General features: G+C 39.9%; 1 protein-coding gene across 6 annotated transcripts in view; it reads right to left on the reverse strand.

The window, feature by feature from the left end:
* Nucleotides 1-17,886, reverse strand: part of LOC121891815 (CLIP-associating protein 1-B-like) — an 83,448-nt gene that overhangs the window by 19,256 nt on the left and 46,306 nt on the right. For 5 of the 6 annotated variants that reach the window (XM_042404414.1, XM_042404417.1, XM_042404415.1 and 2 more), the window contains 9 exons: nt 17,081-17,187; nt 14,733-14,880; nt 14,410-14,647; nt 14,246-14,299; nt 13,900-14,102; nt 13,677-13,805; nt 13,383-13,589; nt 12,687-12,803; nt 11,578-11,759 (listed from right to left, as the gene is read on the reverse strand). In XM_042404414.1, the coding sequence (XP_042260348.1) occupies nt 11,676-11,759; nt 12,687-12,803; nt 13,383-13,589; nt 13,677-13,805; nt 13,900-14,102; nt 14,246-14,299; nt 14,410-14,647; nt 14,733-14,880; nt 17,081-17,187 (1,287 nt within the window). In that variant the 3' untranslated portion in view covers nt 11,578-11,675. Of the gene's footprint in view, nt 1-5,170; nt 5,211-11,577; nt 11,760-12,686; nt 12,804-13,382; nt 13,590-13,676; nt 13,806-13,899; nt 14,103-14,245; nt 14,300-14,409; nt 14,648-14,732; nt 14,881-17,080; nt 17,188-17,886 lie in introns of those variants that run through there. The other variant, XM_042404413.1, reaches the window with a different exon arrangement.

Below are 17,886 nucleotides of genomic sequence, written 5' to 3' on the forward strand. Positions count from 1 at the left end.
TGTTAGATAAGGAGTCTTCTCAGCTCTAAAAACCCCCCTCATAACTCCTCCTGTGTCATTATACGTCTTGTTTAAACATCTTTTAGTGCTCTTAAATTGTGCAGAGAAGAATAACAAACAGCTCCTCCTCTGCTTTCTTTGTGAAAACTGTTTTCAACATAAACTCTCCAAAAAAAAAAACACAAAAAAAATCAGGCCCTCAATTATCAAAAGTGGCAATTTAGACCAGATGTCAACCGGGATCTGGTCGCCTTCTAGGAAAACGGTTTTTGTGCAGCGTTTTGATGAAGACGAGAGAACTGCACCGGCCAATCAGGACGGAGCAGGGGTCTCCGTCGACCCCCCCCCCCCCCGAGGTCAGCAGGTGAGGCAGATCTGTGCAGCGGACAAGACAACCCCATAAATCCCGTCTTTGTCTCTCGTCTTTTATTTCCTCCCTTAAATAAAGACTTTAATCAGCCTGATATGGTGTTGAGAGCTCGCACGATGAGAAGAGATCAGTTGAAGACAAAGTGTCGCCTTCTGTGCTGAGAGGAGACACATCTGGGCAGCTGTGCACCACGTTAACACCACTGGATTTTAAACTGGATCAGCAACAAGCATAACAGGTTTATTGTGATGTTTTTCTACTCACGGGGCATTTTTAAGTTCATTTTAAAAGCATTTTAACATTTTAAAGCAAATTTCTATGATTGAGCTCCACTCAAAGCCCACTTTAGTTGCTTGCTCTTGAGCTTTTGACCGTATCACATGGTCTTCATTGACAGACAGAGTTTGCTCAGGTGTCATATAAATATGGATGTTCCAACTTTCCATTATTCTTGTCGATGTTGGCTTAAAATCCAAGCTCAGCAGTTCAAGTTTAAGCCAACATGTGTGTTGAAGACCATGTGGTTCAGTCAAAAGCTCCAGAACAAGCAAGGACTATAAGTGGCCCTTGATTAGAGATTATCTTGTCAGCTGCTGTTTTCAAGGTCAAGACTGAACTATTAAGCTCAACTTTTCAGCCTAAAATAATTTAACTTCATCTGCTGACTGATGCAGTCAAAAGCTCCCAAGAAAGCAAGTAAGTGGACCATGAGTGAAGACTGGTTTGTCAACAAATGTCTATAAAAAAAGGGAGGAGGAGGAGAAGAAGAAGAAAAAGAAGAAACAGAAGAAGAAAAAGAAAAAGAAAGAGAAGAAGAAACAGAAGAAGAAAAAGAAAAAGAAGAAGAAGAAACAAAAGAAGAAGAAGAAGAAGAAGAAGAAGAAACAGAAGCAGAAGATGAAACAGAAGAAGAAGAAGAAGAAGAAGAAGGTAGTTACTATGAGCCACAAAGTGAGCATCACCTCCAGAACCTCAAACTGCATCAGCAGAAAAGTCCAACAGAAGGAAAAAGACCTTTATTGTCGCGCCCAAACTATTCGATGAACAGGTGACTTCTGGGAAATGTAGTAACACTGCAGCCTGTACCTGCATGTTCATACCTGACGACTCGAAGTGACACTTTCACACTCGTCTCTCTTCTACATTAGTTCCTGTTCAACAGGTAGAAAGATGTTCTGTCTCAGTGTTGCTGTCAGTCCTCCAGCAGCTCTGAAGCTCCCTCTACTGGCAGCAAGAGGAACGACTTTACTGTAACGGCTCAGAAAGCAGTTTTTACACAATATTACTGCTTTTAAAAAGTGCACAAATCTTTCTAACTTCTGATCCCTGTATGCTTTGTGTCTGTTTGTGTTGTTATGTTTTTTGTGATGTCATTTGTCCTCGTATGTACTTTTATATGAAACCTTTTTATTTTTTTCTGCTGCCATCTTAACCAGGACTCCCTGGAAGAAGAGATGTTATATCTCAATGGGACCTGTCTGGTTAAATAAAGGATAAATAAAAAAATAAATACATGAATGAAACACTGGAGATAAATAGAATAGAAACAGAAATAAAAATAAATCTGCTGAGAAGCTGAACAGGAAAAGACAGAATCTGAGACTTTGTCATTTAGTCACCAGTTTTACTGTGTTGTTGAATAAATGAGTTTATTAATAAAGAATTAATTTCTCTGCAGTGTTTCTTCCATCAGATGGAAATATTCTTCTTCTAGTCTTGTGCTAAAGTTTCACCCAATCTGTTATCTTTGGAAACACTGATATTTAAAATAAAGTTCTGTGATTTTAAACAATGTTTTACTGTATAACATGTTTGTAATGGTAAGTCAGTGGGATTGAAGAGGTTAAAACAAGTCACTGGCAGATTTGAACCTGTGTTGTTGTATTTGCACATCTCTATAATCACTAAACTGCCTCATTCATTTCGAGTTTAAAGGAGACGAGTTTCTGTTCTCCGCTGAGTATTAAAGAAGCTTTTTATGTTTCTTTTGTGTCTAAAACTGAAACCGTTGTTGTTTAACTGGCTGGTTTTTGTGAATAATTCCTGCTGGTGACAACAGCGTTACAACTTCTGGCTTCATGTTAAACTGTAGAATTTGAAACAGGATAAGCCGCAGTGTTGCAGCAGAGCCGGGCTGCAGTGCGGGTGAATCCTGTTCTGTTAAATAATCATGATGAATAATGAAGGTGTGAGTCCGCCTGGCAGATCTCTCCCCTCCTGGGCGGACATTTAGTGTCAACCTGACAGGTCTCAGCGCAGCTCGGGGACGAGAGGGGGATGAAGTTGTCTCCATATTAAGCAGGCAGATTAGACCTGTTAAACGGAGGGCAGCGTGGAGAGGTGCTGTACGAGGACCTCCGGGGTCTGCATCTCATCAGGTGAGCCCGGGACCGAGCTGCAGGGACGGGGGTGGGGGGGGGGAGGTGACAAGTCGGCCCGGCCTCCACCGCACCTCACGTCTTCCGCATCCTCAAACTGGAACTGACCCTGCGCTTCTGCCAGCCTCCGCCGCAGCTAAGCCCGGCCCTTCCCATCATGCACAGGGGCCGCAACGAGCTCCCATGAGCCTCGGCTCGCTCCCTGCCATCTGCCGTGATTTATAGAAAACGGCCGATGATTTATGGGCCAGTCATCTCACAATGAAGTTGTTCTCTTTCATTTGCGCGACCTCCCGACCTAGCCGCCACTCCCAGCCAGGTTGGGGAAATGCGCGCTAATCATACACTATGAGGGCTTTTAAACAGGAGGAGCTGGGCGGGTGGAGGTGCAGGGAGAGGAGGGGGGGGGGGGGGGGGGAGGCTGCAAATAGAGCGCCTTTAATGAAATTAATTTTCAACAGCATGTGCATACTGATGAAACAGCCAGGCCTCGGCGACGACACACACGGCCACCGCTGAGAGATGCTAACGAAGCCGTTTCAAGGTCTGACGGCGGGGAGGACTCATCCAACGCCGGCGCACCGTCCCCACGCCCCGCTTTGATGTACAAATGAAACGCCCCATTAGGAGCCAGTGATCCAAGAGATGTGTTTAAAGATTTATAATAATGTCAGAGCGGAGCTTGTAAACCAAACAGCGAGGGCCCTGCGGACTGTTCACCTGAAATCACCGACACGGCCCGATCGCACGAGAGGAGCTCAACCTGGCTCTCACCACCACCATCATCATCATCATCATCATCATCATCATCTTCACACAATTATTACTCAAAATGTTTCAATCCACCTCCAAATTTCCATACTGCCACAGAGCATATGTTTTCAGGAGGCAGTTGGGACGTCTGAGAGAGTTTTCTGAATCACTTTTCTGGCTATAAAGTGAACCACAAGAGCTGAAGCTGAGGGACAATAAATCCCGTGAATTGATCTTCTAACCAGTACGGTCTAAATATATCTTCTTCCTCTGTGCCACAGGGCTCCACTGTTGTCCAAAAGCTATTAAAAACACATACACAACGCTGAAAGCACCGTCCTGCTGCCAGAAATACTGCAGCTCCGAATGTGGATTCATCCGCTGCTGAAAATAGTCCCACAACAAATTAAACTATTTCCTCTTGTTTGTTAAAAACTACACTGATCAGCTGTTAAACACATGAAACTTTATATTTGTGAGCAGTTTTTAAAGATTTACATCTTCAGTACCAGTGGTGGTATTTGGTATTTTTATGGTGTAGAATAACTGCAGACTGATCCTTTAAAGCTGCTGAACTCTGGACGGTGGCTTTAATTTTTCAACTTGCTTTAGAGACTGCAGTGATAGCAGGGCTGTAGCCAGGATGTTAGATAATACTGACATACAATTAGTTGATCAGAAAGATTAACCAACAGACATTTTGACAATCAATTAATTATTAAAGTCAGTTTTTTAAGGAAAAATGTTTAAAATGCACTGATTCCAGCTTTGCAAATGTGAGACAAAACACGATCCGCTTTTCCACTTCTTCATGAACCAAACCATTAAACGGTAGATTAATTAATTAATATAACTATAATGCAAATCATCGCTGGAGTCCCTCCACACAACCATGTGTCCCACAAAATGTTCATTTTTTCCTCACATTTCACTCATTCATTTAACTGCTGAAATCTAAATTCTGTGTGTTTTCTCACTGCATGATGGTCTAAATGCTGTTTCACTATAAAAAGACTCATTTGAAGATACCGAGTCTAAATAATACAAGAATCTATTTTAATAAATGTAATTTATGTGCAGTTGTAGAGTGAAAACTCCTTATAAAGTTGCATAAAACCCTCTAAAGTCTCTCTTAAAACACAGAGGTCGTGACCTTTGTGTCCTCAGTAGTAGCTTTGGCCATGTGGAAAATAAAACTGAATTGTTCTTGATAGATAGCCATCCTGATATAGATTACATTGTACGTATTGTTTTGCAAGAAAGAAAAGTACAAATGTCACTAAATTTCATGTCTTGTGAAACAAAAGGAACTAATATTCCTCTAGAGAGCTGAGAGCAGGTTTGCTGATGAATATGTTGTTTGTTTTTTTCCCTTTTACAACTAAAACATATTTTGATTGTGATTTAATTTGTCTATGTGTACCTCTCCTCTTGTATCACTTTTATTCTGTTTTAATACATTTTTCTCATAATAGAGAATTTAGAGAACTTGAGCTTTTCTACCATTCATTAATCAAGTTACAGATCCTGAAATGGAAAAACAAAAGTTGACTATTTATAACAATCTGTACCTGGAAAGTCTGAAACCCTGATCTGATCTGATCTGATCTGATCTGAGCCTCCCTGTCTGTGGATCTGACTCTCTCGTGGTTCGTGGGGTGAAACTCACAAAGGAATCCAGAGACGACGATGATGGCGACGAAGACGTCCTGTAACAGAGAAAAGTCACAGGTTCTTCTGAAGCGTCCTCACAGTTTACCAGAATAAAAACTTTAATCTAAAATGATAAAAAAACTGTGAATTATTTAACATTTTGCACAAAACTGACCTGTAATATCAAACAACAACCTCAATCAACATATTCAAGCAAAACTGATAATAATAATCCCACAATCATCAATAAATATGTGCAGTTGATCAAATAAAACACTGATCAAACACTGAGACATCATCCTCCTCAGCTGATGAAGAGCTGAGAGCGCCATCTGGTGGTGGTTTCCATCCAACCTTCACAGTGACTTTAGTCTCTAAACTTTCTTGTATCAACTAATTGTTGGAATAATTTGATTTAAAGGTGGATTTATCATATTTAAGAGCCTGAAAAAAACACAATAAAATTCCTAAATTACCTTCCAGCCCAGAGTTTATGAAGAACAGAAGACACCAGACAAACAAATGTTTGTGTAAAAAAGTGAATCTCTGAGTTTGTGACGACATCTAATAGTGAACACCTGTGTTTTTAAATGCAAGGGCACATGGGAAATGAAGTTTATAAGTGTAGTTTCCCAAACGCATCAGAAGCTCCACAGATTTGAGGATAAATGAATATAAAAAGCAATCAGGGAGTCTAAAATAATGGAAAAATAATATCAGAAATAGGGGTAATATTGCAAAAAAAACAGTAAAAGTGCAGAACCTACTAATGTGCAACCATTAAAAACATCAGTAAATTAAAAACATATCAAAATCCACATTTAAACCCGCATGCTGTAAAGAGCCAATAAAGATTTAATTGCTTTTAATCCCTTTTTTTTCCAAACATTTGCCTCAATAAAGGTGTTAAATACTTGCATTGGAGTCTTATTCTGAGTCATAACATTTAAATTCACTTTCCTGCAAACCTGTCGTCCATCGTAGAAGAAGAAGACAGAAGCTAGAGGACAAGAACAGAGACGTAAAACAGATAAAAGACAAAGAGAAGAAGTAGAAGTCTGATACTTTATTTCAAGTTCTGCAAAGTCTATCACAGGTGAAAGAGAACCAAACATGTAAATATATACAGTCATACACAGGAAAATAAACATAATATAAATATTGTAAAGCATGAAATAAAACTAATAACCTAAAAAATAAAAAGGGGAGGAGGGGAGGAAGAAGAAGAGGAGGGAGGAGGAGGAGGAGGAGGAGGAGGAGGCATGCATTGTAAGTGGTTTCAATGGGAAAATATCATTTCACCGCTGGCTTGAAGCGTATTTACAGCGCCGCATCTCTTCATTTTTTTGTTCTCACATTACTTCATGTCGGCTGCAGCGCGGGGGGGCGGGGCTAAAGTCCACCTTAAAGTAAGCAGTGTAGTGTGTTAGTACAGGTTAGTATCGTACAGGACAACCAGGTAATATTGCCAGAAATCTTTAACCCAAAAAGGCACAACATTCAGGAAATCAAGAGTTAAATTTTTGAGTTTTTGCTCAGTTGTTTTTTTTTTGGTCAAATTAACCACATTTGACAGCGACATGTCCTACGATTCCTGTGTAGTATTGTACGCATGCAGACGTTGTATCGACTGTACACAAAAGAGTAAAGGGAAGGATTTCAGTCGCCTGAACTGCTGGAGGCTAACACTGGATCACTGGACGACATGCTGTAGAGGCGACATTCAATCCAGAGTTTAAAAAGTTGATCAAAGTTGCCAAATTCTCTCAGAAGAGAGAGAGAGAAGAGCGACAACGGGCACTGGTACAGTACATTTAACAGTCCGAGTAACGTGTGTGTGTGTGTGTGTGTGTGTGTGTGAAGAGATAAAGTAAGGCCTGTAAACTAAAGAAGACGTCTGACATTCTGGAGAAAAACATATTTACGCTTTCTTGCAGAGAGTTAGATGAGGAAACGTGCAGCTAGAAGAAGATATAAGGACATTTTTTTAAGTGTTTATTGACAGATTTATTTTATATAATTAAAACTGTCTGACATATTAGAAATGCCCTTAAAGCTGCTTATAACTACATTATAGTGTGTTCTGTAATGTTTAGATGCCAAACGAGTCATTTTTTTAAAGAAAAAATGTAGAAATTCTCTGATTCCAGCTTCTCAAATATGAATGTTTCTGCTTTATTTGGTCTTTTAAAACTTTGTAAACTGAATATCTTTGGATTGTTGGTTTTTTTTAAGACGTCACCTTTGGCTTTGGGGAACATTTTTCGCGGGTTTTCTGACATTTTACGGATCAAACAACTTCTCAATTAATCGAGAAAATAATCGTTAGTGTTACCTGCTCAAAAACAAAAAAAACTTAAGCGGTTTTCGATCTTTTCATCTCACTCTCAGCAAGAAAACAAGATACTCTGTTTCCCAAAAATGTTGAACCATCCTCTTAACGTTTCCTCAACGTGCCGTAGAGCGTTTGTTTGGACTCGCCTTGTGCGCCAGGCGGGTGGAGTTTAAATGTTTAAATGACGCACCAGGAAAGTTCAACCAATCAAGTGTTCAATCATTAAATTTGTTTTTTTGTCATAACTGCACCTACGCTTTCTGTAGAGATACAGTACACACGCTGGAGTTATTAGGCGTATTTGTTAGTATTATAATAAAGCAGCAGTAACATTTTATAGGTGCACTTTTTTAAAAAAAAATGACACTTCTGTACATTGACCAGCGAGAGCGTCTCAAAGGAGGAACACAATGGAAAATTTACAGTGCTTCGACGTGAAAATCCAAGCTGGATTTCTTTAGAGTTTATTGCTAATGTCCAAAGATCGAACACTCTCTTTTCTTATTCTTTACATTTTTTTAAAAGGACAATCTGTAACACTGGCACTTTAAAATTCATCAGTTAGCATTATTGTCGATTTTAAACTTCAGATTGTCAATCTGTTTGTCAGATTTTTAAAGTATTGCCCGTTTGTCATTCGCTTAAAATATTTCACATTTTGAAGGTCCAAGTCTCAAAGTGACTTACATTCAAATTAGAAAACAGCTGAAACAGACGAGTTTCTTTCCAAAACTGTTCAATCTTTTAAAACAAACTGAACACTTCTTCAGCAAAGTCTTATTTATATCTTTGCTGACATAACTGTTATAAATTAAAATACTGCTAGTGTGTTTTTGAGATAATGACCTTTAGATTTTTTTTATAAGTGTAATATAACATTTCTATATATTACAGTATTTTGGAATGAAACTCAACAGATCACAGTAGTCTTGACTTGACAGTTTGTGGATTCCCACGTCTGTAAGACAGCAGACATCTGCACCAATAAACTCCCACTTTACACACAACCGGGTCTTCGGCTTCACATACTTTAATAAGAATATAACTGCTGTCATTTCAGTGGTTTTTGCTTTTTTTTTTCTCTCCTCTTAAATAATTATATTGTAATTTCTGAGCTGAGTGACTTTTGTTTAGTTTATTTTCACTCATGAAAATCTGTTAAAAACAGGAAACACTGTATGATTTTAAATATAAACAGATGATGGATTTGGTATTTGGAACGCTTATTAGGATAATTTTCCGTTTAACAAATCAGTAACAGAAAGTTGGAAAACTGGATTAAATTTTCTAAAATGTTTCTGTTTATCATCATAATGTCATTTAAATTAATTTTACATTTTGGACTCTTTTTATTTTCTCATCCTTGGACTGAAAATGTGTTTTAATTTCTCGTCACATCTGCTTTTAAGCATCACAACAGTTTTTAGCCTCTTTAACTGCTGCCTGGTAAAATCTTTATTTTTAGTTTTTACATTATTTACAAAAAATAACTCATTAATAACAAGCCTTTTTCAAGTGTTTTAGCAGCTTTTTTACTATCTGAAGAGGAAGTTGTGTCATTCCTGTCAGTGAAATTTACAGGGAAAATGAAAAAAGTCAAAATGTTTGTAGATTATATTACAAAGTGCTTTAAGACTGAGCTCAGAAATGAAATCTCAGAACGAAAGCAAAAGTAAAATCTGAGGAAAATTACAATTCTTCTGAGCAATATTGTGATTTAAACTGCAATCTCTTTGTGTTTTGTGTTCAAAACAAATAACAAAAATATATATAAATATATAAATATATGCTTGTATTAAGCATAATCACAAATTTATCTTGAGTAGCATCAGATAAATATAATGCTTCTCTTTTTATTGCGGCGTCAGTCACAGTCAGAAAAATGAACCAGTTTAGTTCACTTTTATTAAGATATTACATTAGGAGAATACTGAACATTACTCAGTCATTATTACAGTAAAAAGTGGCGTTTATATATATTTATTGACAACAGCTACAGTCATGGTTATAAAACTAAAAGAAAATATGGCTAAATTAAAGTTTAATTACATCCGATGGTGTTCTGCTGAGCTACAGTTAACATTACATCAGCTGAGCAGTTAAATTCCTACAGTAAATAATTTAAGTTTATTCAATTGCACTTTTCATACAGTAGTTGTAACTCAATGTGCAAGAAAAACATTATAATATCATAATATTGTTGAATTGTTAAGAAACTGTTAATGATGTAAGTTATGAGCAAGATTTCAATGTAATTTTAAAATCTAATCTTGCAGCAAATTTTAAAATTTTTGATGCAAAAAAGTCTAAAATCGTAATTTTACTTTGACAAACCGAAATCAAACTTTAAGAAAACTGATTTCAGTTCTCCAATTTTCTTTTTTTTAGGAAAATTAAATTAATCAGTTTAGTTCACTTTTATTAAGATATTACATTAGGAGAATACTGAACATTACTCAGTAATTATTACAGTCAAAAGTGGCGTTTATATATACTGATTGATAACAGCTACAGTCATGGTTATAAAACTAAAACAAAATAAGGCTAAATTAAAGTTTAATTACATCTGATAGTGTTCTGCTGAGCTACAGTTAACATTAGCTGAGCAGTTAAATTCCTACAGTAAATAATTTAAGTTTATTTATTTGCACTTTTTATACAGTAGTTGTAACTCAATGTGCAAGAAAAACATTATAATATTGTTGAATTGTTAAGAAACTGTTAATGATGTAAGTTATGAGTAAGATTTCAATGTAATTTTAAAATCTAATCTTGCAGTAAATTTTTAAAATTTTTGATCCAAAAAAGTCTAAAATTTTAATTTTTACTTTTTTTTTTAGGAAAATTAAACTAATAAGCGTCACAGAGACCAAATTACATCCTTCTTTCTTCCACCCTTAAAAACTGATTTGTTTTATTTTTTTAAATGACAACACTGATATCTTCTGCTGGTACTTGGACTCAAAATAATAAAACTTTTCTTTTCTTTTTTAAAATCACTGTAGTGCTTAAAATCATTGGCCAGCCAAATGATCGTTGAATGTAAACTGAGACGAGGTTGGTTTTCACATTTTTTTGACAACCAACTAACCAGTGAGTGTAACAGACTCACTGAGGTGTCTCATCATCATCATCATCATCATCATCTTTGACATATTAATTAAACTTCATATGGACCCTTGAACGCAGCCTTTTAACTGTAACTGTCCAACACGGCTCAAAATTCATCAAATGCACGTTCGTTTGGAAATATATTCCGATGCCTTTAAGATTGATCCACCAGGTACAATGAGGCAGTAGTTCAGGAAGGAGAAACACAGGTGAGATCCACGGTCATTCAAAGCTTTTTTTTACATTCAATATACAGTACTATAAAGGTATGATGTGTCAAAGCAAAAAACAAAGTGGATTAAAGGTTCTAAAAATGAATAAAAATACTGATAGCCACAAGTTTTTCCCTCCGGCAGTGAGAGGAAGGGAAGGAAGTCGCACTGCAAAAAACTCTTCCGTGGTTTCACCTCACGTTCTTTCAAAGTTTAAGAAAAAAAAAAAAAAAACGGCGTTGATGCTAGGATAGCTTTGAACTCACGTCAGGCACGGGGGGAGGGGGGGGGGGCGCGGGGAAGATGTTCTTTGTAAAGTCAATGCGATTGTGAGATGAGGAGCGAGGAGGAAGAGGAGATCTTGTTTCTCAAACAAAAACAAACAAACAAAAAAACGGTTTCTATATATACGATCATCTTGGTTCCGTCGATGGAAGATGAAGTCTTAGGGTTCATGACTCTAGCTGTAATGTGGACGAGGAGGAAGAGGAGGAGGAGGAGGAGGAAGATTCAGGTAGAGGGCCTGGTCCTTATCGAAACGTCTTAGCTGCCAGGATCACCTTACCTCCTGAAAATGACTTCCGAGATGATGAGGAAAAAGCTGCGGAAAACTGCAAACTGAGATAACAGATTCTCAGATACAGATAGCACGAGGGATGAAATGGTGAAAACAGACGGAGGTTTGATGAGATAAAAGAGTTTTAGGTCCTACAAAAGAACATCTGGATATTTATGATCCCCCCCCCTCCCCCCTCCCTTTCCTTTCTGATCAGCTGATGGAATGAAAATGGTTATTGTGTGACGGCGAGGCTGAAAGCTAAAAGCGTGCGTGTGCTGCTGCTGCTGCTGCTGCGGGCGGGGAGTTAGTAAGAGGAGATGTCGGAGGAGCTGCTGCTGTTGCTGGTGGAGGTCTGGGCCCTCTTGATGTACAGGTTGAGCAGCTTCATCTGTAGGAGGGAAACAGCAGGAGGGTTAGAGGACTCGACCTCTGTCTGCCAGACCTACGACGGAGCTGCAGATGATTTTGTCCTTTTTCAAACTTCCTTTTCTGCTTCTCGACTGTCGTTTACAGTTTAGTTTATCTCTTTATCAGTTTAAAATCGGTGTCTTTTTATGATTTTATTGCGCAAAACACAGTTAAAGGAGAAATATTCTACATATTTCCAACTCTATACTCATATTCTGGGACTCTACTGGGAATATCTTTGCATGATTTCCAGTTAAAAACTCCTTATTTATCTTATTCTGACCCTTTTACGCAGCCCCTCAGTTCAGCCTCCGTCTGTTTTAGCTCCTGTCTCTTTAAGGAAGTGACATCATGACAGTTTATAAATAACAAAAAACTACAAAAAGCAGAATATGTCCCCTTTAAGGATTTCTTAATGGGTACTAATATTTCTAATCTAGTCAATTTCACTGTTTTTTTCTATTGGTTTGCCCTCAATTGGAGTTCAAGGTCATATTAACTCTATACTGGGGAAGACTGGTTTCCAGCAACATGCACCTTACTAATATTTGTGATTGTTTAGTGTCTGTGTCTCGTTGTGTTGGTCTCTGGACTCTCTAGCAAAGGAGATATGAAGCTTGATGAGACTTCCTGAATGAATAAAACTTATATATTGATGTTGTGAAATAGATTTTTGAGTTCAGGCAGTTTATCTGACCTACCGACAAGACGTCACATATTTTCAAAATGAATATATACTGTACAGCTGCACCACTTTCCACTGTCTGCAGCTGCTGTAAAATGACTTAAAGTGACATTTTCTTCTTTATAACTGGTTAAAACTTAGATAAGTTAAAGACACGATGATTGCTGTTAAAGTTTGCGCTCAGATTTTAAGCAAGTATAAAAGCTTCTGAAGTGAAGGTACCTTGCTGCCGGTCAGCTGAGCCAGGTAAGGCTTCAGCTCCTCTCCAATCACAGCGTAGATGGCCACCAGGCAGAAGACGCTGGCCTTCCTCACGCTGCTCTCCGTGTTGTCGTAGCCCTGCAACGGCAGACGACACTGAATGAAACGCTGAAAGAGACAAACTGCGGCGACAGTGGACGACTTCCAGGACTCGTTACTGCACAGAGGAGATGCTGTTAAAGCTCTGTGGTTACAGACAGGACAGATGTCTGTTCTGTTAACTGATTAATAGCACTAAAATATCTACAAATGAACAATTAGTACAATATTAAGCCAGACTTGTGCATCTTGTAGCAGCGAGATGCGTCTTTTTCTGCTTCTTTTATGTCACATGACAAAATAAACACCAAACATCAGCCAATAATTCCTCTTTTGATGTCAGAAAATCAAATCTGAGACAATAATCCAATAAAGATTGTGTGAAAATAAAAATATTTAATAGTTTTTGATGTCTGCAACTAGTAAAGACACAAAGAAAGATTCATTGTTCATATTCTTTGATTGCTGTGCTTTTTTTAAGAGAAACACACATAAAGAAAGAAAGAATTTACAGCCTCAGTTTCAGTATTTGATGGTATTTTCCTTTCGTTATTTATCAGTTTTAAGTGTATTTTGTCCCTTTGACCAATTAGTCTGCAGCTGTGGTCCACGTCTCACCTGCAGGAGTCCCGGTATGATGTCGGGCAGCAGCTGATGCAGCGGCTCCTTGGTGATGCGTTCGATGGCCCTCGTCTGCATCTTGATGGCGGCCAGATTGATGGGGTAGTCGGCCGTCTGCACGATGGGACAGAGGACCTTGATGCACTGATCCGGGTGGATGGAGCCCGCCAGAGTGGAGGCCGCCTCCTCCGCCGCCCGCACCACCTTCAGCGGGAGGAAGAGGGAGGAAGAGGGCGTGAAATAACAGAACTCTTACAACGATGCGAGTGGTTTTCTGCACGAGTTCCTCACCTCCTTGTGCGAGTCTTTGTGGGCCTCCAGCGTCTTCATGATGGTGAGCTCGGCGTAGTTCTTGAAGCGAGCCGGCTGGTTCCTCAGGATCTCCTTCAGGACTCGCAGGGCCAGCGCCCGGATCGTGTGCTGAGAGAGAAGAGAGTCAGATCGGGTCAGAAAGTCGCCAACAGAGGATGAAAGAGAATCTAAACAGACACGGACGGAGGCTTCATGTCCTCACATCTTTGTCTCCCAGCGTCTCGAGCAGCAGCAGCAGCATCGTCTTGAAGTGTTCCTCCCACACCACCAGGCTGTCCTCTCGGGCCACCTTCAGCAGCTCCAGCAGGGTCCCCCGCCGCTCCTCGGGGCCCTGCTCCCCCGCCTGGCTCTGGGAAAGCTCCTTCAGCAGCTCCCCGACCAGCTCCAGCTGCTCGGCGGGACCGGCTGCAGGTGGAGGGTAAAAGCTCTGTTATGTCACGTTTAATCAGGTGAAGAGGTTTATGTTTCTAGCGTCATCATTGTGATTCTGGAGATGTGACAGTTGCATCTCTTAAAGTTTCAGCTTCAGTATAACATCACGTGTTTACCTGGGAAGGCTCTGGGGCTCAGGATCTTGTTTTCAACACTTTCCTGTCGGCGGCCTGCGAAGGACGACAGGAAAGAGGGAAAATATTTCAGTTCAAAGTCACGACATGACAAACTAAACCCTTCAGATCAGAGAGAGGAAAGCTCAGGTGTGACTGTTCTTCACCTTCTCGCAGCTGCTCCACGGCGTCCTCGTACAGCGCCTCCTTCAGCGTTGCTTTGTCCAGCGTGCTGATGCTGTCGGTGTAGTTGTACGGGTTGTAGTCTCTGAAGCGAGGGCCGGCAAAGGAACGCGGCGAAGGCGTGTTGAGCAGCGACGTCTTGTTGTCCAGAGCCGTGCGACCGCCCTCCACCACGTCACCGCTGAGCCGAGGGTCGGAGTCCGAGGATGCCCCGACTCCAGACTGAAGAACATCAGAGGAAACAGGTCACTTTACTTCTGATCTAATCATCGTAAACATCATAACCGGACGTGGTCTTTCTCCTCACCGTGCCGTCCCTCTTGCCGTCCCGTCTCAGTGGCTCCATCAGGTCCTCTTGGCTGCGGAAGCTGAAGTTCTGGATGGCCTCGGTGACGCCGCGCAGAGAGCTGTAGATCTCCTCCGAGTTCAGGTTCTCGCTGTCGTACTCCAGCATGCTGCAGCGTGGGAGAAGGAGACGAGCTGGTTGGTTGGAACGTATAATAATCACATGATAGAGAGCTGGTTTCATCTTCTAACATCTGAAGGAAACAATCTGTCGATGTGGTTTTTTTTTTGACTAAAATAATCCTTGAAGTTTCTTTGAAAGAGAAATTCTTCTTCAAGTCTTCAGGACAGATTTTTCAAAAGGAACCTTCTGTGGTTCTCCTGTTCCTTCCACATTTTTACTCTAAAGCTGATTCAAGATCACCTCAGACTTCAGAGTAAAAGTCATCCGGCGGTCGTGGATCAGCACTGCAATAACTGAGGACACTTTCCTAGACATGGACCGAACACGATCGTTTCTGTAGTTTAGAAACATCTTGTGCTTTGCTTTATATTTCAGTTTTTGGTCCCAAAATTCAACAAAAAGAAAAGCTTGAAACTTTACCAGAATTTAAAACATCACTCATTAGAAGATTTTGATCCGTATTAATGATTCTACCCAAGAACTGACAGGAATTTAACTGTTATAATCACCATCACATAATGCAATGAAACCACCTTTATTTACCTGAACTTTTCCTGATTTTCAAGACTATAAACGATCAGTGAAGGGTTCAGATATCTGTCTTGTACCCAAACAGATTTTGTCCATGACTAGGAAACAACAGTCCACTTTATTGTGCATTATGATATATTACAGTACGTTATAGTGCACGTGCATAGCCGTGCATGTTGACAAATTGACGCAGGGTAGAGACAAACAGGTGAGTCGAGCACAGAGACATCTTAAACATTTCCTCACCTGAAACCTTTAACAAAGCAAAAAAAACAAACAAACAAAAAAAAAACTGAACCCAAACAAACAGACGAGTGAACGAGACATTTTTGAGCAGATGGAGCCACAAACCGCTGCAGCGAAGCAGAAGTGACGACAGACTTGTTGTTGACTCGAGAGATTTTAGGGTTTCACAGTATTTCCTCCAGAAAATGAGGCTGAAAATCAACTGATGATTTAAAGAATTGAACTTTTAAAGAGCTGAAGTGTAGTAATTTATTTACAGAACCCTCCTTATATCCTCACACTAAATATTTTTCTTATTTGTTAAAAAAAAAAAATCAACTTCTGAAACAAACTTAAAGGTTCATCTAAATAAAAACAGCACAACGTCGGGGCTGGAACATTTTTTGAAAGTTTAATTTAAATTAGAAAACATTAAAACTTGTATCATGTTGCATAAACCTTAAACTACATGAATGTTGCTCAGACTTCTTACTGTGAAACCCCGTACGAGGAAGAGGAAGAGGAGGAGGAGGATGAGGAAGAGGGGGGTGGGGTTACCTGGGTGAGTAAGCACGCCGCAGGGCCTTGAGGGAAGAGTGGGCAGTGGGAACAGGATGAGGGGAGGGAAAAGGTGGAGGAGGGAACTTGGAGAGCCCGTCTGCACTCCAACCCAACAGCCGACTGCGACCAGCCGGGGAGGAGAGAGAGAGGGAGGAAGAGGAGGAGGAAGAAGCGCAGAGAGAAGATAGAGATGTGAGAAAAGTGGGGGGGGGGAATAAGGAGCAGCACTGTTCTCAGTCAGTGTTAGAACGAGTGGACGGTCAGCACTGTTTGCACTACGAAGGTTATTAGCAGAAGATCATTTAAGGTGAAGCTTCACATGCTGGAGTTCAGACTGGAGTTCAGACTGGAGACACTGTGTCGTAACATGAGAAATACTCTTCTGTCTCCTGCTTACAGGAGTCGATGAATCCCAGGTTGTTAGAACAGGATTGATCCTGTGAATGACGGTAATGTCTGTCGGTTATTTTCAACCCTAAAAATATCACTGAAACCCTCGAGAATTAAATCAAGACCTTCAAAGAGTTTAAAATAAGCAGGGACACGTCTCATTTATCCCTTCTGATGTCATCAAAGGCCTGAAAACTATTTGCTTTTTAATTCCTGATACACAACATGGAGAATCTTTATCATTTAAGGTCACCCGGTGGCGTTTTTGACCTTTAGTAGCACTATGGCGCCATGTTTTACAAGTAGGTCCCTGTTTTATTTGTATCGTGCACAAGGATGCACGAGTATATACATCAGCTAAATCAATACAGCACAAACTACAAACTACTGATGCTTGAAAATGTTCAAACGAAGGTGGAAATGATGTTGTCTTCAGGTGCGGCGTGGCGGCGGTGGGCGGGGGCGTCGCTGTAACGTACCTGGGTGAAAGGCCTCCATGGGAGCAGTTGGTGGGCGAGGTCAGCGGGCTGCTGCGGCTGCTGGGCTGTCGCGGAGGCGTTCGACCTGCTGAGTTACTGGGAGACGCCTGCGTGGTGACAAAAACACAGCTGGACTTAAAGACACACTGCCAAAACATCTGGAAATCTCTTCTTAACTGTAACAAATGTAACACTGACATGTTGTTTATTATGTTTATTATTGTTTTTGAGGAGGTTTCAGACACAAAACAAGGACAAAGAAAGAATAAATCAACACTAGAATCAAGACAAATTATATTTTATCTTAAAAAACACTTAGAAACAAGCTGATTTGCACTGGAAACAGTTGAAATATGAGTGTTTTTATTAGTTTACAAGAATAAGAAAAGATTTGATTAGAGGCAGATTTTCTGCTGTGAGTTTATTTTAGAGGGTAATATTATAGTTTTACCACACTACATCAACAACAGCTGTAGTTAGTAGCTGTTCATTAATTACTGGAGTTACAGTTTTATGTGCAAAGCCTGTGATGGGTTTGGAAAACAGGAAGCAATGGTGCAGTTCAGAATCTTGGGCATCAATAACATTTTATTTTTATTTAATATTTGAGCAGTTTGAAGTTAAGTCAGCAGTGAAAATACTTATTTCTACTAAGGCTGTAGTCAACCAAAGACAATCTTGGTCGACTGAAATCGTACATAATCTTTAACTAATCGATTAGTAGCGCCCGCGGGGAGGATGTAACGGGACAGAGTGCACAGTAAACTCGGCAGCCACACGTTTCTCTGTTCTGTATTTCTCTGTTT

The sequence above is a fragment of the Thunnus maccoyii genome, chromosome 24 (genome assembly GCF_910596095.1).
Source record: "Thunnus maccoyii chromosome 24, fThuMac1.1, whole genome shotgun sequence".
Taxonomy (NCBI): Eukaryota; Metazoa; Chordata; class Actinopteri; order Scombriformes; family Scombridae; genus Thunnus; species Thunnus maccoyii.